The 25,688-nt window shown below is 41.9% G+C and overlaps 1 protein-coding gene across 12 annotated transcripts in view; it reads left to right on the top strand.

The window, feature by feature from the left end:
• The window catches only part of DOCK9 (dedicator of cytokinesis 9), a 215,175-nt gene that overhangs the window by 170,866 nt on the left and 18,621 nt on the right, over window positions 1-25,688 (top strand). For 5 of the 12 annotated variants that reach the window (XM_082675487.1, XM_082675481.1, XM_082675482.1 and 2 more), the window contains exons 39-48: window positions 1,207-1,322; window positions 7,058-7,195; window positions 7,314-7,496; window positions 8,734-8,847; window positions 8,967-9,182; window positions 10,654-10,711; window positions 11,600-11,677; window positions 12,913-13,019; window positions 24,651-24,773; window positions 25,290-25,403. In XM_082675487.1, the coding sequence (XP_082531613.1) occupies window positions 1,207-1,322; window positions 7,058-7,195; window positions 7,314-7,496; window positions 8,734-8,847; window positions 8,967-9,182; window positions 10,654-10,711; window positions 11,600-11,677; window positions 12,913-13,019; window positions 24,651-24,773; window positions 25,290-25,403 (1,247 nt within the window). Of the gene's footprint in view, window positions 1-1,206; window positions 1,323-7,057; window positions 7,196-7,313; window positions 7,497-8,733; window positions 8,848-8,966; window positions 9,183-10,653; window positions 10,712-11,599; window positions 11,678-12,912; window positions 13,020-24,650; window positions 24,774-25,289; window positions 25,404-25,688 lie in introns of those variants that run through there. The other 7 variants (XM_082675480.1, XM_082675483.1, XM_082675485.1 and 4 more) reach the window with 3 other exon arrangements.

Genomic DNA, 25,688 nt, shown 5'->3' on the forward strand with positions numbered 1-25,688 from the left:
GTCCTCCTCTCTGGAGTATTAAGAAAATTACCTACATAGTAAGTGTTGATTTGTTTTGCTCCTTGGAGAAAGACATTACCTGACGTTTTATTATATTGCCATCTTTCTTTGTAATCTAGATCAATACTGAAACACCTTTGCATCCCTTGTATATATTTCTGCTAATGCATACCATTTCATAATTTAATCTCAAATTGTATGTCAAACTACATTTATATCAATACTAAATTGATTTTACAGCCACATACAGAAGATATCAGTTTGTATTTAAATTATGATTCTCAAGTCCTCTCCTTTTCTTAAACATTTCTTTCAGTCATAGTGGCTTTTGTGCTTTTTTATTAAAGCAAGTAGAATACTGTTATCAGTGCAGTCAACTCTTGGTTATCATTCATGATTCCAACTGATAAAACAGATCCTTACTTTATTGACTTGAGACTTACATAGCGTTCACTGTGTGCCAGGCACTATTCCAAGAGCTTCACAGCAATTAATGAATTTAATGCTCACCGCAACCCTTTGAGGTAGATACTGTTATTATCCCCATTCTACAGATGAGGAAACTGAGGTATAAAGAGGTCAAGTAACTTGCCCAGGGTCACACAGCTAGTAAGGGGACGAGCTTGATTCACTGACCAGCAGTCTGCCCCTCAGCTCATTTTCTTTCCCTGTGCTGTGCTGCAGCCTCTGTCTGTGTGGGGAGCTTCAGAGATCTCAGCCTCCTTCACTACCACACCATCTTAACAGCTCAGTCAAGTGGCGCAATTGAGTGACTCTGGTCCATGTACCAGTCCTAGCTCCCCTGTTTACCAACTGTGTGACTTAAGACAAGTTGTTTAGCCTTTGTGGGCCTCCATTTCCTTATCTGCAAAAAGGGTTTAATAATGTACACACTTCATAGGGCTATTGAGGGATTAAATAAGGTGATACATGTAAAGTTCATAGAATTATGGCTGGCACATAGCAAGTGCACAATAAATGTTTACTGCTATTACTTCCCTCCCAGAGCTGAAAAAGTCATAATTGAATGGAAACATTTTTAATACCTCCTTTTACCCACCCCGCCACCAAAAAAAAAAGGCAAACAGGGAGATAAGGCCCTGAAGGAAGCCTTCTGGAAATAATCAAAAGTTGACTGTGACTATACCGTCAGCCAGCCTTTCTTCTTCAGCCGCCGGCAGTAACCTTGTGTTATGATTCATGCAGGCTATGGCCACTCGGACGCAGATGTTCTCCACCAGTCGTTACTTGAAGCCAATATTGCTACTGAGGTGTGCCTGACAGCTCTGGACACCCTCTCTCTATTTACACTGGCATTTAAGGTTTGTATTGAACAGCTGTTCATGGTCAGAGCCTCACCTTTTAAATTCATTCTGTTTATTTAACTGAATCAGCAAGAACTTCTTATGTTGTATTTTTACTGCAGCAACTGTTTTTGCCCCTGTAAGGAAACCATTAATCCTTAAATTCCCTTAATGAAACCGTTCCACTGTTAATGACTTGAATTCCCTGAAATATAATACAGCTTAACTGGTCAGGGTGTGCCACCTGCTTGCAAAAGGTGGACACAGTCCCAGGAGGCGGTTGACGCTTGGCCAGATGAAAGCGTTTACCGGGGAAGGTGGCTTTGCTGAGCCCTCGAGAATGATAAATACAGGAACCTAATTGGGCATTTCTGCCTCTACTATCTTTAAACATATCCACATGTGGTAGCAATTAAAATTAGATGTTTATATGTAGAGAAGCAATACCTAAAAACATTCACCTTTTCAATTTTTTTTGGATCTGTTACTAAATTAAATGATAGAAACATTTCAAGTATAGAGAGTAAAAAGTGATCTTGGTCTTATTTTTAGGTTTTAGCAAGTAACATTTACGTAGGTAAAGATGGTCTCTTCAGCCACGTTCTTGTTTTTAGGAACCTAACCCTTCCCGTTCTCACTCAATAACTACTTCCATTTCCAGAGAAGCTGAATTAGTGTTAATATGCTCTGAATATGGAATCAGTATGTTTACTTGCAAGGGTATTTGGGAAACATACCCAAAGTCAATCTGTGCTTTACTCATCTCCTCTTCTCATGAAGCACGTTTCTTTATTAGAGTAAAAATAGTTACCTGATATCATGTTGCTTTATTATAATTTACCTTTGTTCGTAGCAGCCATGCTACTCACGTCCCCAGGAAATGTCATAACTAGGAACCCAGTCGAGAGCTGAGGGCATACAGACCCTTAGGATGAGTATGGGGACAGCAGTGTCATCTTACGTGGAGCCTTACTCTAGTGACCTTCAGTCATGGTCCCCAGGCTGGCAGCAGGTGCAGGCCCTGAAGCTTGTTAGAAATGCAGGTTCTCGGGCCCTGGCTGACTGAATCAAACTCTGGGAGTGATATGTGCACAGACAGTATGGCCTGAGAACCACTACTCTACTAGAACCATGTTTTGAACCTCTTTCTGTTTTCTTTTGGAGATTTTTAAGTAAATAGTCAGTGAAATTTGTAATGTGAGCATTTGCCCTGGACTATATCAGTGCTAACTGTGCACCCGTAAGTTCAAACCAGTAGTTGGGACACTTGCTTCCACTCTCTCCCTGGGCCTCAGCATATAAATGAGCAGGAAACCCCGGGGCTGCACAGCAGGTGTGTTCTGGCGCCACGGGCAGGTGAGGGCACCACGTGGCACAGGTGTGGTCTGGCAGCACTGTGAGAATAGTGGCAGTTTCCTTACTGCACAGCCTGCAGTTCATACTCAACCTCCTTTAAATTGCTTGCTTCATATTAAAGAAGAGTATTTGTCGAGGTTCCCGGATCTCCAGTGTCTGGCCACCAAATAGGTTCTGACTCAAGAGAGAGACAACATCTGATGGTCTCTGATTGAAGGCTGATTGTAAATTTGTTGGGTGAATGTCTTTGGGAAAATCACTTCATGTCTCCAGACCTAAGATTTCTCATTTGTAAGATTGAAAAAATAGGATCTGCCTCCCAGGGCTGTTGTAGCTTAAAGTGAGATGACCCTTAGAATGGACGAGCACTCTGCTGCTACAGACCAGGCTCCAGGACACTTGGGAGCAGCCATGTGTACAGAAACACCATGGGCTGCAGACCCCAGCTCCACCATTAGCCAGATGTTAAGCTTTGGGTGGGTCTGCTTGACATCTCTAAGCCCTGATTTCCTTACTTAGAACGTGGCAATTATTCCTACTGTATAATGAATTGATATGAAGTATCCAAAAACATCTGTCCTGTGTCTGACACACAGTAGGAGCTCAAATGTTGACTCTAGTTTAGCAATAAGCGCTTTCCCTAGGCTCACGCCTTCCTGATCCTATGGTAAAGGGTCTGATTCCTGAGACGCACAGGGAAGATTGTGTTTTAGAGCTGAGGTGATCTCTATCAGAGTCTATATGCCTGTGTGCAGAAATCTTTGATGTTTAAAGCTCAGCGCATACACACACACAGACCCATTAAAAAATGGGAAGATGGGCAAATATTATGGCATTAAAGGATGTCATGCCAAGCTGTAGGCTTACCTGGCCTAGGTTCACAGGTCCAAGAGCCACTGGCACAGCAGCACTTGGATCTTCCTTTGCAAGTATTTACTCAGCTGAGGCATCAATTGGAGCATATCGGGAAAATTAAATTATTACATTGAGTTAACTGACATAATTGTTTGCAGAAAAATCTTCTTCCACAAATGTTGCCTCATCGTTAGTGAGCCTCTTAATTGACCACATCTAATAAGTTGCCAAAGGCAATCAAGAAATCACGTTCTTAATGAGAGGAAATGTTTGAAAAGATTTAAGCCCTGAACCCCAATTTATTGTTATATTAGCTTCCTGCCGTTTATTGAGTGCCTTCTGTGTCTTCAGCGTCAGTCCTCACAACAGCCTGGCCCAGTAGATCTTCTTATCCCCCATTTTACAGATAAGGAGATTGAGGCTGAGATAGGTCAGGAAATGGGGGAAGGAGCTAAGCTGGGTGAATATCAAGGTAGCTGAATGATCTCTCACACAGAAAACAGAAAATTACCAAGCGCTTACCAGACGCTGGTACTGTGTGGGCACTTTCACAGATATTGTTTAATACACGAGAGGTGTGTTTTGTAAACCAAGGTGATTACATGCAGAAAAACTTGGTTCTTCTCTGGCTATTTTAAAATGTCTATTAATACAGTCCTAAACCAAATCTGGCCTTTAAATAGTTGATGATATTTTTAATGTACTTATAAATTTAATCTGAAAATGTATTTTAAGTAATTCTCTGTAGTGCCTTCTCTTGATTTGAGGTGCATGGTGAGAACCAGCAAGTACACGATGAGAAGGATCGCTGTGAACGACCAGGGTGGGGAGCACGTGGATGATGGGGGTCAGCTAGGGAGCCTGGGGTCCAGTTTGCACAACCATGAGCCTGGGGTTTAGGTCATCCTGGTGATTGGTGAGTCTCTGCGACAGAGAGAGTGCTACTCGAAGCTAGATTTTTAAAGTTATTCTATAAATCAGTGTCTAAATAAAAATCAAGCCATATCCCTAGGAAGGATGTAGCTGTCTTAAATAACGTGGTTCCAGATATCTCATTTTGGCACCTGAGGTTTAAGTTCGTTTTTCTCCTGTTCCTGGCTCTTTAGAAATTACTGATAATGTGTGTTCATTCTCTGAAAGCCCCATTTCCCTTAGGAGGCTGGTAACGACAGTCAAACTTGAATCCACATCAGGCAATTCCTGAGAATTATTTATAACCTATTCTCCACCTTATTGCTAGAAATAAGTCATGCCTTTCCCATTATTCTAACGTCTCATTTAATTTCTGAAATTCTCCCATCCTCAGTAAAAGTCTATAGGGAGACAGAGGTAGAAATGAGATACTCCATTGTTATCCAATGGTTATTTATGAGTGGAAAAGTGAAGGTGATTTTTGTTTTGCTTTTTTCCCTGCTCTGAGCCTTTCTGAATGTTCAACGTTTTTAATGAGAAAGAGAGAGAGAGAGAGAGAGAAGAAAATTGATTGGAAAATAAGGAAGGCAGCTGGTAAACTGGGGTGTGTTCAGGACGAAAGGTCCCTTACCCCTTTAAATGAGGGGTTGTTTATATCTTTGTATGCATTTTTTTTTTTTTTTCGGTATGCGGGCCTCTCACTGTTGTGGCCTCTCCCCTTGCGGAGCACAGGCTCCGGACGCGCAACTCAGGGGCCATGGCTCACGGGCCCAGCCGCTCCGCGGCATGTGGGATCTTCCCGGACTGGGGCACGAACCCGTGTCCCCTGCATCGGCAGGCGGACTCTCACCCACTGTGCCACCAGGGAAGCCCTGTATGCATTTTTATTCCATTCTTCAAGCAAGTTTTGTGATCAGAACCCAAAGAAGACTAAATCCTGAAAATGGGAAGCAAAAACCTTGACCAGAGAGAGTGAAAGGAAGGAAAATTTAACTCCAGTGGTAACAACTTGGAGACAGGCCAATTCAGACAGCAAGGCCAGAGGTCTTAGCGATTTTTGTATGAACCGTCTCTCCTGGATATCTCCAGCAAAGATGGCTGAGAAAATAAAAGCTCATACCCAGATTCATGCAAGCCTTAATCCAGCCATAATTAGGAAGGACTGTGACTCCTGGGAAAAGAACTGCTCAGAAACAGTAAACACTAAGCAGTTCCCCAAACACTGGAAACAACCTCTTTTTTTTTTCGGTTGGTGAACAGCTGCTCATGGTTGAGAATTACATCATATTCAGTTAATTAAGTCACATTTTCTGCTCCATTAAATTGCTTCTCTTTCACATGATGGAATTCAATACTGTACTTCAGTGTTTCATGATATAAAGATCACTGTGGATTCCAGGTGTCCTACCAGCTGTAAATACACCCGTGAATTACTGGACCTAAAAAAACAAAACTTATTCCTTAAGTAAAACTTTTTCTCCAACAATAAGACGAGATAAATCTTAAAACTGTTACTCCAGCCATAATTTGCTGTGCAGCCGAACTATTTGGACATAAGCTGTCTCTGTTCCTTTGGCTAAACTGTAAGGTTGGTTTGAGGTACTGACCTCTGGACATTTTTTTTCAGTGATAGTCATTTTTGCCTACTTGTGCAAAATGCACACATTCTCCCAAACACACCTTTGTCCTGACAGGCCTGTCTGTATTTGAAGATGCAGCTCTCCGGTGTCAAGCACATGTGGCTGCATGCTGGCCTTTAGTTGGGAGACACCTCTGTCCACTGTGCATGTGCAGCAATCATTGGGAGTTGTAGCCAACCAGGCTTTCACGGTGTTAAACCAGTGTGAATTTGCTGCTGGTGGGAGAAAACCTTGAAGAATGAGGAGAAGTAATTAATGGTGACCCTCTTGCCACTTAACTGAGCTAGATCAGAGCGGGCATCAGCTATATACTTGACCTCAAGTCTTCCCAGTAACTATGCAAGCTTAGTTTTAGGGTCGCTGTTTCACAGATGAGAATGGCCAGGCTCAATTTACCTGTGCAGATCTGTGCACGTGAGAAATGGTGCCTGACCCAAAGCCTGTGCGTTTTCCCCCTTACCAGACTGCCTGGTGATTCATGGCTTCACAGAGTGCCTGAGAGCCTGTGGCGGGGGAGAAAACCCAGCCCTCACTGCTAGAGGACCTGCTCCATACCCCTCACTTCAGTGCTTTTTTCCAGCCCATTGATTAGCTGACACCTGTAATGGCACTTCTCTGTTGGAATTAAGGTGTCGCAAACATGACCTCCGTATTAGTTGCTGGTGATAGTAAAAATAAGTAAATAAATAGAAGCCCAATCAGTACTGAGGCACAGTGGTCCTTTAAACCGTAGTACAGTTTGCTGGGAAGTTTTAAATTGGTCTCTCCCTTAGTAGAAAAAGTAAATTCTCCAAAGCATGAATTTATTGATAAGTTTGTTTGTACTACAAGAGACTTCTGTGCTTTCCTAGAGGATTCATGGGAAGTTTGTTTAAATTATAAGTTGTCTTAGCACCTGAAAAATGTAACCTTTGAGGCTGAAAGTTGTATGAAACCAATCAGCAGTGTCTGGCGTGTCTCACTGACCAAGCTGTCCTTGTGTGTTTTAAGAACCAGCTCCTGGCTGACCACGGACATAATCCCCTCATGAAAAAGGTTTTTGACGTCTACCTGTGTTTTCTTCAAAAACATCAGTCTGAAACGGCTTTAAAAAATGTCTTCACTGCCTTAAGGTCATTAATCTATAAGGTACGTTGTTTCACCAGGGAAGGTCATTCTTGATTCTCACCCATTCTCCTGTGTCTACCTGGAGCTGAACGAGGCACTTAACCTCTCTGGGTTCATTTGCTTCCTCATGTCCATGTAGTTTCCCTCAACGTTCTATGAGCGGAGAGCGGACATGTGCGCAGCCCTGTGCTATGAGGTCCTGAAATGCTGCAACTCCAAGCTGAGCTCCATCAGGACTGAGGCCTCCCAGCTGCTGTACTTCCTGATGAGGAACAACTTCGACTACACTGGCAAGAAGTCCTTTGTCCGGACGCATCTGCAGGTGCGTGTGCTTTAGCTTTCCAGGTCAAGTGTGCTGTGTGGAATTATGTTTTAGCAGGAAAATTTTGAGTGTCACATCTACCAGGTTACCTCGGTGTAAGTACTGAACGATCTGACCTCTAGATGGAAAATTCAAAAGTCACATTTACTGGTTTTATTTATTTCATCCTCCACATCGTAAGATTTGGGCCCAGGATGTGTTTCTATTGGTAAATTGACATTTAAATGTCGAATCAATGTTCGACTGACCGAAATTCTACTGAGTAAAGATTTATAGAACCTATAGGAGGATACCTCAGGACTCCAGGCTGAGAATGGATCAGGGAGTCAAGGCCTTAGATCGGGAGACCGTGGGGAAACCATGGTTAAGTTTAGGCCAGAGAGGATGCTGTCCTGGGTCAGGCATGGTGAGGTTAGAAGGGAGAGGAGATTGAGTTGACAGTACTTAGTGACTGATTATACCTGGGTGTGGTGAAGGTAAAGGATGGGAAGGGGGAATGGGGGGAGGGGCATGGTCCACGGTTTAGCTGAGTAACTGGGTAAAGGCAGTGCTATTTGTTTTTTGGGGGTTTTTTTTGCGATACGCGGGCTTCTCACTGCTGTGGCCCCACCCGCTGCGGAGCACAGGCTCCGGACGCGCAGGCTCAGCGGCCATGGCTCACGGGCGCAGCCGCTCCGCGGCATGTGGGATCTTCCTGGACCGGGGCACGAACCCGTGTCCCCTGCATCGGCAGGCGGACTCTCAACCACTGCACCACCAGGGAAGCCCAAGGCGGTGCTATTTATAGACCCCCAAAAAGACAGATTCCCCCACTGCATAGTTCATATGTACATGTTTTAATAATAAATGCAAAAGACAGTCCACTTACTGAATATTTAGTACATATAAATTCAAGCCAAAAACCAAAGAGGTAAATAATAAGGTCTTCCTTTTTATTAGAGAAAGTGATAGGTAAGTAACCATCCAAGTGATGTGGGCTTATCTGATTCTCATTCCTCTACACTCTCCTGATTAGCATTTTGATGTGCAACCGAGATGGAAGGGTAGCAAAATCACCTTCTAGAATAATTCTTGGAAGGGGGAAGATGACTCAGACATTGTTTCCCACACTGGAGCGATCCTTGTTCGCACCTTCCCCGTTGCCCCATCCCCGTGCACATCCTAACCAAAGCCAGGAGCTGAGCCTGGGGCGTCACTTGAAGGTGAAATGATTTGCTCACGTTTGTGTGTCCCTAAGGTCATTATTTCCGTCAGCCAACTGATAGCAGACGTTGTTGGCATTGGGGGAACCAGATTCCAGCAGTCCTTGTCTATCATCAACAACTGTGCCAACAGTGACAGGCTCATCAAGGTGGGTGGCCCGGTCTCGTTTTATGTTTTACCCCCAAAACTCCGCCTCATCATCCGATACATATGCACACGGACAGAATGCAGCTGAAAGCCCCATGTCCCCCTCCACCCTTGTTGCAGCACACCACCTTCTCCTCGGACGTGAAGGACCTGACCAAAAGGATCCGCACCGTTCTGATGGCCACGGCCCAGATGAAGGAGCATGAGAACGACCCCGAGATGCTGGTGGACCTCCAGTACAGCCTGGCCAAGTCCTACGCCAGCACCCCCGAGCTCCGGAAGACGTGGCTGGACAGCATGGCCCGGATCCATGTCAAAAACGGGGACCTGTCCGAGGTAGCCCCGCAAGCATGTCAATCCGGGCTTTTGAGAAAACAAATTGTGTCCCATTCACTGAAGGAAGCCAATTATGAGAAAAATTTCCCAGTAATTCAAAGAAGCCAGTTAAAAATATGTGATACTTTAAACAGTGCTGGGCTTGGCGTTCCTTCATGGTCATCTAAGCATTTTAACAATTTACAACATCGTAAGGGGATGTCTCCATCACAAAAGAGCATTGTTTGAAGGCTCTTAGAAAACATCCATGCTCACACAGGTGCCTGCTAGTTAGGTGCACTCAGTTTCTGCATCAAAACTCCTCTCTAGATCTAAAATTCAGCTATTTTATGATAAAATTAGATTTCCCTGTATCGAAGTCATGAATGACAGGGCATTGCTTTTTCCTGTTTGAGGTAGTCAGTTTCTGTCTGTAGTCGTGGCAGATGTCAGAGCTCCCTCATGGACAGAGCTGCACAGTTCAATAAGCGACAGAATGGCGGGGGCAGAGGGGGAGTGTGGGCTCCAAGGCAGACTGGATCCCGGATCCAACATTGACTAACTCGGTGACATTGAGCCAGTTCTTAACCCCTCTGTGTCTCTATGACATCATCTGTAAAATGGGGGAAATAAGGAAAACTGTAGGCTGTAAGGCGGGAAGTATTCATGTTCCCATGAAAACTCTGCTCAGGGTTCATGCCCGAGGCATTTAGGTGTGATTAACAGTACCACCAAAGAAGTCTGCTTTTACTTTTAAACCCCTTTAACTGCTTAAATTAGTAAAACTGTGTTCTGTATCTGAAAATTTTATGTAACTATTTTTACCTATTGATTGAGTCCATTCTGTTTGACCATAAGTTTAATCTAAGATATACATTAGCCATAATGAAAATGAATTACATACTGTTAGTAGTAGTAATTTTTTTTATCATTCTGACAAGAACCAGGGCTCAGACATTGGAACCTTATGGTAGGTTCATTTCCAACAGCTATCTTTAATGTTTTGTAAACCATGGCAACTTGGTGAAAAGAATTTATTTTTTCTTTCGTTTTAAGGTGTTTATAATGTTATCCATTTAACATAAAATAATATTTTCATTTAGAATTTTTGGAGAAAGTTATAACTTCATCTCTGAATCTAAGAATGCACATGCCTTTTCTTCAAATGATCCTCTTTTCCCTTTAAGAGAAATAATGCTGAAATTTTATAGCAAGAAAAAATGCTTTTTAAAAATCTTTTACATTTAAATTTAGTAATTTTAAATAGAAATAGGTCTTAGCAAATTTACCATCGTTTGTCTCAATTCAAAGTTTAAAAATTTCAATTTATTTGAATTGTTCTACTTTTTTCAAAAGGTAAGATGTCGGCCATTAGAAACACTAGTTGATGCCTTGAGATCTAATATAAGTACATATAGTCATTAGATTTCTGTTTGTGAGCATTGTGCCATTCTTCATAATTGGTGATTCTGAAACGTGTCTTTTGTTTTAGGCAGCAATGTGCTATGTCCATGTCACAGCCCTGGTGGCAGAATATCTCACACGGAAAGGTAAGAAACGATTCCTGGGTTTTGTGAAATAAATATAAAATTGCACAAAGCAGCAAAGACAAGTGAGAGCCATTAAGAAAGATGTGGACATGGGGGATTTCTGTGTGTGTGTGTATGTGTATGTGTACAGTATATTCATTGTTCTATTCACTGGTGTGACATTTGCTTGATGTGGTAGGCACCGCAGAAATGCAAAACAAAAGTAGGTGGCATTTTGTCATATAACCTCTTACTAATAACTCCATATTGCAAAAACTAGTTAATGAGCTTGGCATCTGGGAGTCCCTGACCAGCCAATCTCCAGCTGAAAAGATTTTATTTTCCCTTAAGATAGTTCCCACCGGAACTGTTTACCAATCAAAAGGCAGCTGTAACAGGAGGTGATCAGGCAGTATTTTCTGGAGCACAGCCCGGTCGGCTTTGCTGTGTGTGAAGGCAGCTTGCAGGCTGGAAACCTTGCCGCCCCATGGAAGGAGCTGGCAGGAGTGAGTGCCACCCACCTGTGTGCTAAGTGCTTGTTCCCACGTTAGCAGGCCGCGAGTTCTGTCACAGCTCCTCTGGTTAAACACCAGTTGCTCTTTTCCACTTCAAATTTGAGAACATGGGGCTTTTAGAAAGGCCAGTTGTGTTCATGTGTGTACTGGAGCACGGCTGCACCAGATCTGGCTAATTCCTTCACAATGTGAGGAAACCACAGATGGCCAGGTCAGGGAATTTCTATCTTTCTGGTACAGCTGGCTCTTTGGAATGGAATTTAAGGGCATCTAGGCTTGTCATACGTCAGAGCTGGAAGGAGAAAGAAACCAGGGAGGGGCTCCGTATTCTCTTACTGCCAGCACGATTTCCTGTTGAGACCTTCTGTCGGGTAATACATCTCCTCACATTTAGAAGCAGACCTAGCCCTCCAGCTGGAGCCGTCCTTCCTCCCCTCCAGCCACAGCACCTGCCAGAGGAGGCGCCGGGGAGGTGAGCTGAGGGTGGGCCGGCCGCCCCGTCCCTGTGACACTCAGACGTATGGGGTTTCTCTTTCAACTCTGCTGGGATGGACTTGGCTCTCCTTCCCTCCCTTCTTTTCCTGGCCACTCTGGTTTGATGGCAGGCAAGGAGAAGAAAGCACTTTGGCCACCATCGTCGTTCCACCAGAGCTGAGTTGTATTTTTAAATCTACTCTGTAGCCAAAAACATGGATGGTTGGATTTTATAATTCTGCTTTTTGTACACTCATGTATCCTCAAGCTCCCAGGTTAGTGCTTTGCATAGGGGAATCTTTGTCTCCATGAAACAAAAGCAAGGCGAAAGCTGGACATTGGCAGAGATGCTAGACAACCCATGAAGGGGCTGGAAACCTAGACCATGTGCAGCAGAAACATCTCTGACTTTAGGGTCCACTCTTCCAAGACTTGATTTCAAACTACTCTGTGTTCCTTTTTTTCCTGAAACATGGGAGGTCTCAGTTCAGGTTTTGACTTTTGTTTTACTGTAAGCAGTAATCTCAGTAGAGCAGGAAGACATTTCAAGTCCTTCTTCACTTGATCGTTTTTGCCCAGCTGACATTGTCCAAGTGACATGAAACTTTCCCCAGTGACTCCATGGGAGGAAAGGCCTCTTCTTACCCCTCAGGCTGCTGACATGGAACCAGCCAAGGCAGCCCCTCAGCTCACGGCTGCGGCCATCGAGTCACATCTTGGTAGACTGCTTCCTGCAGGAGAAGGGCGAGTTCTAATCTGAGTTCTGGGTTACCCCAGCCAGAGTAGGTGAGATGACAGCTGGAAGTAAACAGAGTTGTTTTTGAGTCTGTATTTCTCTGATTGGCTTTGGCTTCTTTATTTTTCTTGGTATCTGAGCATGGGTCATTTTACCAAATCAAACTATTGTTGTTATTACCTTGCTATTAATTTGATTCAATACCTATTTCAGTTTATTTAAGGATTACATACATTTTAATAAAGGTGGGTGAAAAATAAAAAGGGGTGAGAAAAATAAAAAAAATTGAGGGCAGTGAGGGTTAAATATTGAGGAAGCGAATGAAGGAAAGCACACAGTGGCGCCCAGGCTCCCCATGGGAACGCTGGCCTGAGACGCAAGAGATTTCAAGATCGGTCCTCGTTCAACCCAGAAACAAACAGGGCAGGAAGAACCCTCGCGGTTCATCCACTTTCAGGTTGATAGCTCCAACTGTCTCCCCTGCTCTCTAATTCTAGGCATGTTTAGACAAGGATGCACAGCTTTCAGGGTGATTACCCCGAACATAGATGAGGAGGCCTCCATGATGGAAGACGTTGGCATGCAGGACGTCCACTTCAACGAGGTGAGCGCCGCAGCCCGCGAGGGCTCCGGTAACCCCAGTGTCTCGGGTGCTGCCGTTCACCCGCCCCTGCACCAAACTGGGATTTTCTGTCTGCAGCTGCCGTGTACACACTTCACTCTAAGATAATTCTCCAGAACACTGAAACTGAACAGTGAAAGCTTCTGCCATTCCCATTCCCAGGAACTCCCCCTTTCCTCTGGAGAGAGTGTGAGGAACTAGTTAATAGTGAAGTGAGGCTGAGAGCTTGAACACTTGGGGTAAAAGGCCCAGTATTGTGAATCATAAAGTTTCTCATTCTTCGCAACAGTTAATTTCTCTGGTTCCTGGGTTTTATTTCTGACTTTTAGATCAGTATCTCCAACGCAAGATATCTCCCCGATGTCCCCAAACATGCAAGGCCATGAGAGGCCAGACTGGGCTCAGAACAGAGCAGCCCCTGTCCAGGCCCCCAGTTCTCTGCCCCCACTTGAGTGCTGTCAGCTAGGGCCTGTGCACCATGAGTAGATAAGACCACCCTTGCCCACCCCCCATAGAGACCAGAAAGTTTGACTTTAGATCATTGTAGCAATTTTTGCAAGTTTCTTGCCAAAACAGCATCACCCTGCAGCCACTTAAAATCCGAAACTAGAGAGTTCTGAAATACAGCTAGGAATTTGAACAAATGCCAATTTTCTGTGTGCGTGTTTCTTCACGTGGAGAGAAAGAACAGAGAAAGGAGTAAACGTCTTCTGCCTCTGTTATACTTGTGTTTATGATGTGGAAGTCCTGCAATTAATATCAGGACTTTTGATCATGTTCATGCTGGTAAGCGGGGCCCATGAGCAAACATCCTCCATGACACTGACCAACCATGAATCAGCAATTCTCAAAGTGTGGTCCTGGGGTCCCCGAGACCCTTTCGGGAAGTCTATGAGGTCCTTACTTTTCCAATTGAATATCTCTGTGAGGCTGGATTTTCTTTGTCTACATCACCCAGAACAACATATTGAAGAGATTGAATGCAGAAGCAGAGACAGGAATCCAGGCTTCTCCTACGAAGTCAGACATCAGAGTTGCAAAAAATGTAAAACAGTGCCACTCTTCTCCTTAATTTTTTCTTTGAAAATGTTGTTTTTTCATTAAAAGTGTTATTTTCATTAACATGTCATAGGTTTATTATCTTAGTATAAAGTAATAAATCTTTTTACTTTTTTTCAGTTTTACTTCCTAATATTGTAAATATTGAGAGATAACACCCATGTATACAAAAGTTCTCAGCGATTTTTAAAGAATTCTCAAATATGTTTATGCTATATAAAGGGACCTTAAGCCTCAAAAGTTTAAGAACCACTGCCAAAAATTGTCTAGTCTCAAATGACCCTCTAAATTAAAAATTAACTGTGAGAAATAAGGATAATATATAGAGTGACTTCATATTTAAAAATTAAAATAATTTTAACCAAAATACATGAAGTTCTCTAAGTATTCTGAAGGGGAAAAAAATAACCAGTTGGTTATTACATGGTCTTAACAGTTCAGCTGTTTCTCCACCTTGAAATGCCTGGCCCAATGGTAATTTTTTATTTTTTACTCTGACGTGTGTGCCTGTCCCTTAGGCAACAAGGCCCGCACGCTCTTGGCTTTGAACTCGCTTCAAGGAGGGCTTGCACTGGGTTCTTCCCTGAAAAGAGGCTTGAATGCATTGTTTCCTTGGAGAAACCACCCTTGTCCCCCGCTGACCAGTCAGTCCTCCGGAGCGCAGCACTTTGTTTAGATTCGATAAGGAAAACAGCAATGCCAAGAACAACTAAAGATTCGAAAGTAAACAGTTGTGGGTAACCTGTCATCTGGAATGATAACGTGAAGTTCAGGTTTGCTCATCAGATTAAGTAATAGGCTGGAATAGTCTCTGCAGCCTAGGGAATGAGCCCTGTGAAGTCAAGGGCAGGCTTGATTGGGGAAATTTGTGGATGGCACCCGCTCTGAGTAATAACTGAACGTGTGGCAGGGATAGCTTTATCAGTTATTTTCAGAATATGGACTTTCCACCCTGTCCTTGAAGTGTAAAGTTGGTAAATCTTTAACAAGGTCCATAGTGCACGACGATCTATCCTGATTAGGATGTGTCACAGGGGGTTGTAAAGCCCCAAGCAAGCCCTGCACATTAAGAGTGAAACTAGCCAGCAGTGAAAAAAAGAACGTGTTCCAAAAGTCACGAAAGCAGAAACTGCCACGTAGTTTCAAGAAAAAGGGAAAGTCGAATATCTCTGCCAGAGGAGGAGTTTTGGGGAAAGCTGATGGGAATAGGTGTAGAACAATAGTTTAATAAAAATCATTGCCCTTTTAGTGTGCATTATTAGATATATTTAAATGTCTAAGATGCTCTCCTAACATGAGTTTAGAGGCGCTACCTAAAAATGCACAATTCTCCTAGGAGGAGACCTCAGATGAGTTTTTATTGGTAGCGGTCCATCTTCCTTGACTCTGATCTAAAGAGCGAACTCCCCCGCAGCTGCTTTTGATTAAAGAGAAGCATCCCATTCCTGTTTACATTTTGTTTCACAAATTGGAGCCTGTGCAGATTGAAGAATTCTGAGTTTCCTATGGTGTCAAAATTCCATGCAGCCCATGTTGTTTTGAGATCCCTCCCTCATTATCCCATACAGGCAGGGTCCTAGAAGGAAATAGGTAGCACTCTCAGAAATTGAAGCAAGTCTAACAAAGGGACTATTTTGAAAAGTTTGGTCAGGGTTTAGGGAAACCAACAAGGAATATTGCAGAACCCTGGAGGTTAGCAACAGCTGGGTTGCCACTGTCAACCTGTGGGCTAAGGGAGCGGAGAGAGAGAAACTACACAGAGGGGCCACCTGCCCCGGCTCAGTCCTGGCATGGAGGCAGGGAGGGAGGCACCCCCTCCCCACACTCTCCTTCTGTCCACCAGTCTCCTGCTGGCCTTCCACTGGCTGAGCCCAGCAGGCAGGCCAGCAGTCCTGGTGCATTGGCCCGCATGGCACAGAGCAAGGGAGGGACAGGGCCAAAAGGGACTGTAGTGGGGAACTGGAAAATACAGTCCATCCTCATTATTTGCCCAGTTGCTAAAATTTCTTTGTTACCCCAGAATCAGCATGAGGTGCTTTTACAGTCATTTGGGGACAAGGCACAAAGCAGCAAAAAATTTGAGGCCACACGTTCCCATCTGAGGCTGAACAGGCAACATTCTGCCTCCTTGTTTCAGCTCGTGCTGTAAACAGGGGTCCTTCTCTGGCCCCCTAGCATGGTGCTGAAGTGCTGTCCAGTGTTCCTGAGCTCAGGAAGGTGATGTGCCTTACAGAGAAAATACTTGTCAGATAAGCTCTGTTCAGGCAGGAGTTACAGTGCTTTGGGTCGTGGGTTCAATATTAATGAATCAACAATATGTACTAAATGAGGTGTCTTTAAACAGAAACACACATAAAACAAGGTTATGTACTAATCAATTGCCAAAAATTTTGTAACCAGAGGCTCTCTGGAGCCTAATCCTGTATTTCCCCAAGAAGGGCGTGTTCCGTGTTCACAAATTTAGTGTCGGTGGTGACCATAGAACATAACCACAGCAAATAATGAGGATCGACTGTATTTGGCACCCTCAAGTGTTGTTTCACAGACCAGCAACGGTGAGGTTCACCTGGCAGGTCACTGACTTGTCTTAGCCAAACTGCATCTACTCAGAAATAACAAACATAAAATGTTTATACCTACAGAACATCCCAAGAGAGAGTTAGCAACAAAACACATTCTGTGGTTCCTCTGTTTACATCTCATCCAAGCCTGGCAATTTTCTGTAACCCTGTAGAGTGGTCTAAGCATCTACTTTTCCTTGACCGAGAGTGCTCTTAGAACCGCCAAAGTTATATAGCATATCTTCACTTTTATAATGCTTCTCGAAAACAATAGCAGTAGGGAACGTGGCCCATGGAACTTGTCTGACTGCTCGACCTTGTCTCATACCAGGACATATTGCCCTGCTTCATGTTGCAAATGTTTCCTAAGCTTCCTTATGCTGGAGAGACAAGGGTGAGCATGATGTGATGTGATCATGATGTGATCTGCCCCAACACACAACACTGCTTCTGATGCTTTCTTGCCATTGAGGAGAAACACCTAAACCACGGTCCCTTAGAATCTGAATTGAAAGTTGTCTCAGTTCTTTGTGGCTTAGAAATTTCTACATTTACATGTGTTGATTCACTCCATAAACTAGCTGTGTGCCATGTGCCAGCTCAGTGATATATGAGGGAGTGCCTGTCTTAGAAAGTTTGACCTAGTGTGCTAGTCCTCAAGCTTTAGTGTGCTTAAAAATTACGTAGATTCCTATTACAAATATAGATTCCCATTCTAACCCACCCCCACCCATCTCCAGATTTAGTTGGGTGACTGTAGCGCCTGGGAATCTGTATTTTAACAAGCATGCCAGGTGATTATTCCGATACAAAGGATCTTCGACTGTATCTTGAGAAACGATAATATAGTGGAAATGTGAATGATGCCATGATGTACGCCATTGCCCGAGCCAGGTCACATGCTTACGGTTATTCCCAAATGGTAGATAAAAGAGATAGCTAGCTTCATAAGAAAGGTTAAATTAAATCAGTCAGTCCTAAGATGGGGCAAATATTATTTAAGTGAAAAAACTTTAAATACCCTGCAAATACACAGGCTCATAATGCATTTTCAAGCACACACATGCGCCCATGCACAGCATTAGTGAGCTATTTCCACAGACAGGTGCTCGGTGCCGTCAACCGCATGGCTGTGGCACACCTAAAAATGACTGGCTAATTACATTTTAAACAGCTTCCTGAATGGCTTACGAGCTTAGTGTACCGAGATCTTTTTAAGTCTAGTCTAATATCATAAAATGTGTACTTTCCAGGTGCATAAAGCTCATTGAGGTTTTTTTTTTTTCCCCGACCAGTGATTACTTATAGTTCTTTGCGTGTATTGACAATTTAGAAAAAAAATAACTTGGCATTTAGATTTTAAACAAGGGGGAAAACTATCAGACTTTCTGTATGATCGCCTTTCAAGGTCACCACTCTGACCGCTGTCAGTGTAAGTTCTGGTTTTCAAGCGATTGCTGAGAATTCAAAGTAAATTCATACGTGGAATTTCTGTTGAGAATATTATTCATATATGCCCCGATGTTTAGTTACTATGATGTCTTAGTTTTTTGTTTTTTTTTTTTATAAATTTATTTATTTATTTTTTGGCTGTGTTGGGTCTTCGTTTCTGTGTGAGGGCTTTCTCTAGTTGCAGCAAGCGGGGGCCACCCTTCATCGCGGTGTGCAGGCCTCTCACTATCGCAGCCTCTCTTGTTGTGGAGCACAGGCTCCAGACGCGCAGGCTCAGTAGTTGTGGCTCACGGGCCTAGTTGCTCCGCGGCATGTGGGATCCTCCCAGACCAGGGCTCGAACCCGTGTCCCCTGCATTGGCAGGCAGATTCTCAACCACTGCACCACCAGGGAAGCCCTGATGTCTTAGTTTTTATGACTCTTTATAATTTTGTGTTGACATATGGTCTCTCAAACTTAGCTGTCTGTGATTGCTGGTTATTTCTATTCAAAGAATTGTTACTTGATGCACCAGCTGTAAACATCGAGGTATAGAGTTGACATTAGCTTGAATAATTTACCTTACCAAATTAAGCTTTGATGCTCAGTAATCCATACTCTACCTTCTATGAGAGAAGGACTTAGCCTTTTTTTAAAAATAAAAGCCATTTTTAGTTTGTTATTGGGTAAAATCTCTAACTATTCTGCTTTTTATAGTATACATTACCATTTTCTACAATAAAAAGTGATATTCAGACTGATACACTATAGATCCTGAATGCCTCCTGAATCAAAAGAAAAGATAAAATAATGTCCAGTAGCATATATAGGTTGATGATGTATTATTTCCTAATTCTTAATTACCATCAAATTGTGATACTTATTTCATAGTTATTTACTAAGCTCTATTCACTCTATGAAACATTACTGTTTTCCAGCCATTCTGGGAAGTGTCCCTGGTTGAAGTCTACTTTTTTGTACCAAATATGGCAGATTTTTCCACAGTGAACTGAATTGTCCATAGTATTGATATGCCACAAGAATTCAGATTTCATCGTTATTAAACTTTCCTTGTGTTTCTGGTTTGACAAATGAGTAAAAGTAGTATTCAAATCTTAGTCTCACAATTAGGAGCATTTGGCCCAGGAGATTACTCATAAACTCTATTTGATATATATTTAAGTGACTAAATCTAGAACCATTCAAAATATACCTGAAAGGCTGCTATACGCAGACGCCTTATGAAGTATAGACAGAACATCATTTTAAAATCAAGTAACATCTTCCTTATATAATACTTCCTTGTTGTGATAGTGGATGTATGTCTGTGTGCATTTTCATTTCTCATAAAATTATGTTTCAATTATTAATTTATTTTTAGAAAACTTTTGAATGTGGCTATTTAATCTGTGTATTTAATCTTTCCACCTCCCCGACCTCATCTCTCTGCCCTGTTTGACTCAGATTTTGTACTCTGGCCCTCAAACTACTTATAAATTTCTCACACACCATGCTGCCATCTCTCCCATGTCTCTGCCCAGGCTGTTCCCTCTCCCTGGAATGTCTCCCCCCCCTTCCTTGCTATTCCCACCTTTCACCTTAACCTCACTAACGCCTGATGATGTGTAAGACTCAGCCAGTCATCGCTTTCTGCAACCTTCCATGGCCCCCCATCCCCCATCACTGGGTAGGTGCTGCTCCTCTCTGCGTCCCTGATTCCCTGTGCGTTTATCAGCACACTCACCACCATCTTTTGTAATCTCTTTATGGATCTGCATAGAGATCTGAGCTCTATGAGCAGGAAGTGCTCTCTTCACGTGATTCTTGGCCTCCCCTGGACTCACTCAGAGACACACAGACTATCGTTAAGTCAGTAAATGCCTACTGCTCTCAGTTCAGAGTGTCTACCTTCTGACTTGCAGTTTGGCACGTATTTGAAATCACTGTGGTTTTCTCTGTCCTCAGTATCTTAGGATGCACGTCAAATCTCTTCCAGTCGGTGGTCGTGAGTCTCTAGTCCATCAGTTCTAGCTGCTTCAAAGGACAACCTCTCTGTGTCTTTGAGGGCCTCCTCCTCAAAGCCAGTTTCGTGTATACCACATGACCTGATAAACTATCCCAAACCCACCCCCAGCCCACGTTTAGTAAAAATCTACAGAGCCATTTTTATAAATTACAGAAACTTAAATTTTACTTATATAGGTTTGTTTTATAAACCCAGTGTCGAGTACAGTGCCTTGTATGTAGTAGCTTCTTGGTAAAATGTGTGAATGAATGAAAGAATCAAGTTAATGATGTGGTTTAGTGACTGTGCCTGGTTATAACATTTATAACTCTTTGAGAAGAATGTTCAATTTTATATGAGATTATATTGAAGTTACTCTAGAGTCTTATTGTGCTGTAACTGCTAAGCATGGAGTTAAGAACCTTTAGGTCTCTCTGATCCCATCCACAATAAATAGGGTGTCATCATTGTGTATTTACATCTACAGTGTGAACCATACTATAGTTTGAACAAAACCCAGTAGTGAGAAAAGAAGGGGCCAAATGAGTAGTCTGTAAGTTAAACCTAAGAATAGCTTTAAGATGGGTAAATTTCCATGCCTTGACTATTTTGTTATCAGAAGAATTCCTTGGTTGTACAGCATTCTCATCCCTGATGGGAAATTGGGTCTTCTCAGAATTCATTCACCTTTGCTGTAGTCCCACAGCATCACTGAGAATGAAGATGCTCAATAAATACCCAGTGCAGTGTCTGTGATCTAAGATATGTAAGAATTGCAAGGCTTTGATAAAGGACTCGTTTCCCTACAGCGAAGGACAGCTAATAGTAATATTGTTATATTACTAACAAAAATGCAGATCGATTCATTCATCCAAGAAATTCTTGCCTACCAAATATGTATGTGGCACTGTGGGATATTACATTATCCAGTAGAAGTAAGATCTCATTTTTCAAAAATTAATACAAAGTAGAAAGTGATGATTGAAAAAGAGAAATTTGTTTAACTGGCCCATTAATTACATATAGCATTTAGTTTTCAGAGCGTTTTAATGGATAAAATTTTATTTGATCATCACAACTACCAAATTAGATTAGACCTTTATTACCTTCCCAGTTTTACAAATATGCTAAAGTAAGTACGTTGACACTGACACTATACAAGTTTTATTTTTATGCTTTTCTTTTATGTAGCTTTTTATAATCAGAGAAGCATGAGAAAAATCATAAAATCTTGTCATATCTAACCTGGATAGATTCTCCATTGGAAAAGATTTGAGGCAAAACTAAGAGAAAACGGAGAGAGGTTTTGCAACTTCACAATACAAATGCACAAAGAAAAGATATGGTGTTAGGACCTTTACTGACTTTTTTCTTTGTCTGTAGCTGTTAGGATAATTACTACATATTCTGGCTTCAGTGTTTGCACTTAATGAGACCTACCATAAAAGTATGAGATAACTGATATACCTCTTTATAAGCATTGGTACAGAGTTTAGTCACACAGATGACAGTTTTATGATTTGTATGTTGTAAATATGGCATAGGCATTAAATGTCTTGCTTTAAAGATGGTTTGTTTAAGTCAGTTAGGTAGTATTTTCTGGTAAATTGATTCACAACTGCTTTTAAAATGTTTATTTTCTTTGGACCTATAAACCGTAGACATTAGGACTATAATGAAACATTAGGCTGGTAATGAAAAACACAGGTCGTGCCCTTCATTTACAGAACTATGGAGGATACAAACATATTAAAAGGCAACTATAAAAGCCTTAAAAACTATATTAGCAAATTTAATCTAGCAGTATATAAATAAGAGGAATATATTGTGACTAAATGGTGTTTACCCTGACAATGCACCGTTAGTCCAGCCCCGTAAAAACCAATTAATATAATTCACCATATTAACAGAATAAATAAGGGAAGTCTTATGACCATCTTAATAGATGCAGAAAAATCATTTGAAAAAATTCAACATCCATTCATGAGTTAAAAAAAAAAAAAAATCCTAGGAGTAGAAAGGAACTTCTTCAAGAAAAAAGATTATCTACAAAAAACCTACAGCTAACATCATACTTTATGGTGAAAGACTAAGATGCTTTCCCCCTAATATTGGGAACAAGACAAGAATACCTGCTTTACCACTCCTATTCGACATTGTGCTGCAGGTTCTAGCCAGTGCAGTAAGGTAAGAAAAAGAAATAAAACTGCGTATATTGACATAAGATGCAGTTGTCTTTTGTGACAGAAGTAACCTGAAAGAATTTACAAGAGAAGTTACTAAAACTGAGTTTAGCAAGATCATAGGACATAAGATCAGTGTACAGAAATCAATCAACCTTCACGTTTAGAGATTCTTATACCATAGTTTCACCATATTGTTAACAATTATTTTGTATAATTCCTACAAACAGGTATGCTGGATGACTTTAAATCTTACTCAAATAAAGGCCTTTACTCCAAAAAAAAAAAATCATCAAAATTAAAAAACAGTACTGTTTATAAAAGCATCAAAAACATTGAAAAATTAGGTGTAAATCTGTAGAGATTTGTATGCTAAAAACTACCAAACACTGATGAAAGAAATCAGAGAAGTCCTAAATAAGTGGTGCGAAAGACTCAGTATTTTTAAGATGTCACTTCTCCCTAAATTGATTTATAGATTCAAAGCAATCCTAATCGAACTCCCATCTGGAGTTCTGGTAGAAATTGATAAACAGATTCTAAAATTTATATGGAAAAGCAAAGGAACTAGACTAGCCAAAACAATTTTGAAAAAGTTGGAAGAGCCGTGCTATCTGATTTCAAGATAAAGCAGTGGTTCTCAGCTAGGGATGATTTTGCCCCCTCTCGCCCAGGGAACATTTAGCTGTGTCTGGAAAGGTTTTTTAATGTCACAATTTGGGAAAAGGGGGAAGGGTGGTGCTACTGCTACTGGCATCTAGTGGGTAAAGGCTAAGAATGCTGCTAAACATCCTATAATGCATAGGACAGCCCCCCAGAAAAAAGAGTTGTCTGGCCCAAAATATTGTTCATGTCACTGTGGAGAAACCCTTCTATAAAGCTACAGTAGTGATCAAGACGGTGTGATATTGGCACAAAGACAATGGAACAAAGTAGAGAAGCCAGAAATAGACCCACACAGGTATGGTCAGTTGATTTTTGACAAAAATTCAAAGGCACTTCAATGGTGAAAGGACCGTCTTTCATCAAGTGGTGTTGGAACAACTGGACATTCATATGGGAAAAATAAGTTGACCTGTACTTTACACTGTATTCTAGGATCAAAGGATCCTAGACTTAAATATGAAATATAAAACTATAAAACTTCTGGAAGAAAACATAGGAGATAATCTTTGTGAACTTGATAAAGATCTCTTAGATGTAATGTATAAAGCACAATCCAGAAAATAAAAACTTGATAAATGGAGCTTCACCAAAATTTAAAACATCTGCTCTTCACAAGACACTGTTAAGAAAATCCAGAGACAGGCTACAGATTGGGAGAAAATTATAAATCACTTTTATGCAAAATATATAAAGAACTCTCAAAACCCAATAATAAGAAAATAACCCAATAGAAGAAGAGTGAGGAAAAGATTTGAATAGGTACTTCACCCAAGCTATATAGATGACAAATAAGCACATGAAGTTTACTCAACCTCATTAATGAAACCCTACTCCAATGGGCTTAAATAAAGGTCGAATAAATTGACTTCCATTAGTAAATTCCACAGAGGATTGACAAATCAATCTGATTGTTTAACAAAGTGGTAAAAGATACAGTTACTTTGGAAGGGAGGAGGAGCTCTCCACTCTGTTAATAGGGCAGACAGGCCCCTGGCTGGCCATGGGATGTCCAGTCTGCTGAGAGCATCTGTCCCAGCATTCCCAGCAAGGGTCCTAAAATTCACCCTGATTGGCCAGTTTAGGTCACATGATGAAGCAGTGATTGGCCAGAAAATAGATTTATGCTGGTTAGTTTAAACCTGAGGCACCTGTCCCAGCCCTTGAGTCATAGTGTTAGCTTCTTCCAAAGTTCAAGGGCGTTAATGGAGGCAGGGTGACTGCGCAAACTTAAGTAGATAAGAAATTTTGAAAGGAAAAGGGAAAGAACGTTGGTGAGGCAGGCGTAGTGCCTACCACACTCCATTACTGAATTGCTCTAAGATGTTTAAATTTGTTTGAAGTCATGCTTAGTGACTTTCCATGTCTCAGCATTGTCATTTTCCTCAGAAAGGAAGAAAATCTACATTATATTTAGAAAAAGAAAACTAAGAACAAAAATTGAGAGCCTGTGTGAAACCATCAATTTCAATTTTTTTCCATGCATTTAACTATTACACAGTTACACAATGTGACCCTTCGTTTCTGTTTGTAAACATGTTTGGAAAATAGCTCATTAAAAAAAAGAAACATGGAAGTTAGTGTTTAAAAATATTACATATTTTGAAATTTTCTTCCTGGCCATCTTAACCGTTTATGTATTCTGCAAGGAACACAATGCCAATTTCCCTGTAACACTCTTTCCTGGCCGGGGGCCTTCTTCTTTGATCAGGATGTGCTCATGGAGCTCCTGGAACAGTGTGCAGACGGACTCTGGAAGGCCGAACGCTATGAGCTGATCGCCGACATTTATAAGCTCATCATCCCCATCTACGAGAAGCGGAGGGATTTTGAGGTATCTGAGTGGTTTGTTCTCTCCCGTTTGAGAGGACAGTGGAGTGACACACATCCCCAGACATTCTTATATGCAGAAAGCGCAAGCAGGCCATTTGAGCAATGACCTCTGACCCGCCACGTGACACTGGCAGTCGCCACCCTCAGAGCCATCAGGTGTCACACCTCTACCCAGACCTCAAATCTCAAACGACAAGGGGTGGGAATTCTGGCACTCCACCTCTTAGCTAAGGAATGGAGTAGGAGAAGCGAAGACTGCAAACGTCATCAGAGGACTGAATGGGCTTACTGCACTGGAAATCCAGTGGGTCTTCAATATGCAGGATGGCCCTTTGGGTAGAAAACAAAACACTTGGATAATGATCACTACCAGTTGTGCTGTCAAAATTCATTCTTGATTTTTTTTTGAAACTCAAGTCCCAACGAATTTTCACCTATGTAGTATCATTTCATTGTTATTTTAAAATAATTCTACTAGTTGCAAGTGGGAAGAAATGGGGTTTGTTCTGCTTTCCAGAGGCTGGCCCATCTGTATGACACACTGCACCGAGCCTACAGCAAGGTGACCGAGGTCATGCACTCAGGCCGAAGGCTTCTGGGGACGTACTTCCGAGTAGCCTTCTTCGGACAGGTGAGCCTCCTCTCTGTTCTCTAGGCCGTCCCAAGTCCTTTTTTTCTTGTTTAAACTCTATATACAAAGTGGTATTTTGTAAATTTTCTGTTTTCTAGAAATGCTAATTTGATGAATTTGTCATGTTTAGTATGGTTCTTATCTTCCTCAGTAGTAAACTTTCTGCCTTTTTTTCTTTCTTCCTGTCTTTTTATTACTTTCTTAAGGCAGCGGTAAGTTCTCCTTCCATAAGATATTCTTAGCGGCATCTTTGGTACCTCAGTGTGGTTTGCAAGTTTCCTTTTC

Source organism: Grampus griseus (genome assembly GCF_964374135.1).
Source record: "Grampus griseus genome assembly, chromosome: 18".
NCBI lineage: Eukaryota > Metazoa > Chordata > Mammalia > Artiodactyla > Delphinidae > Grampus > Grampus griseus.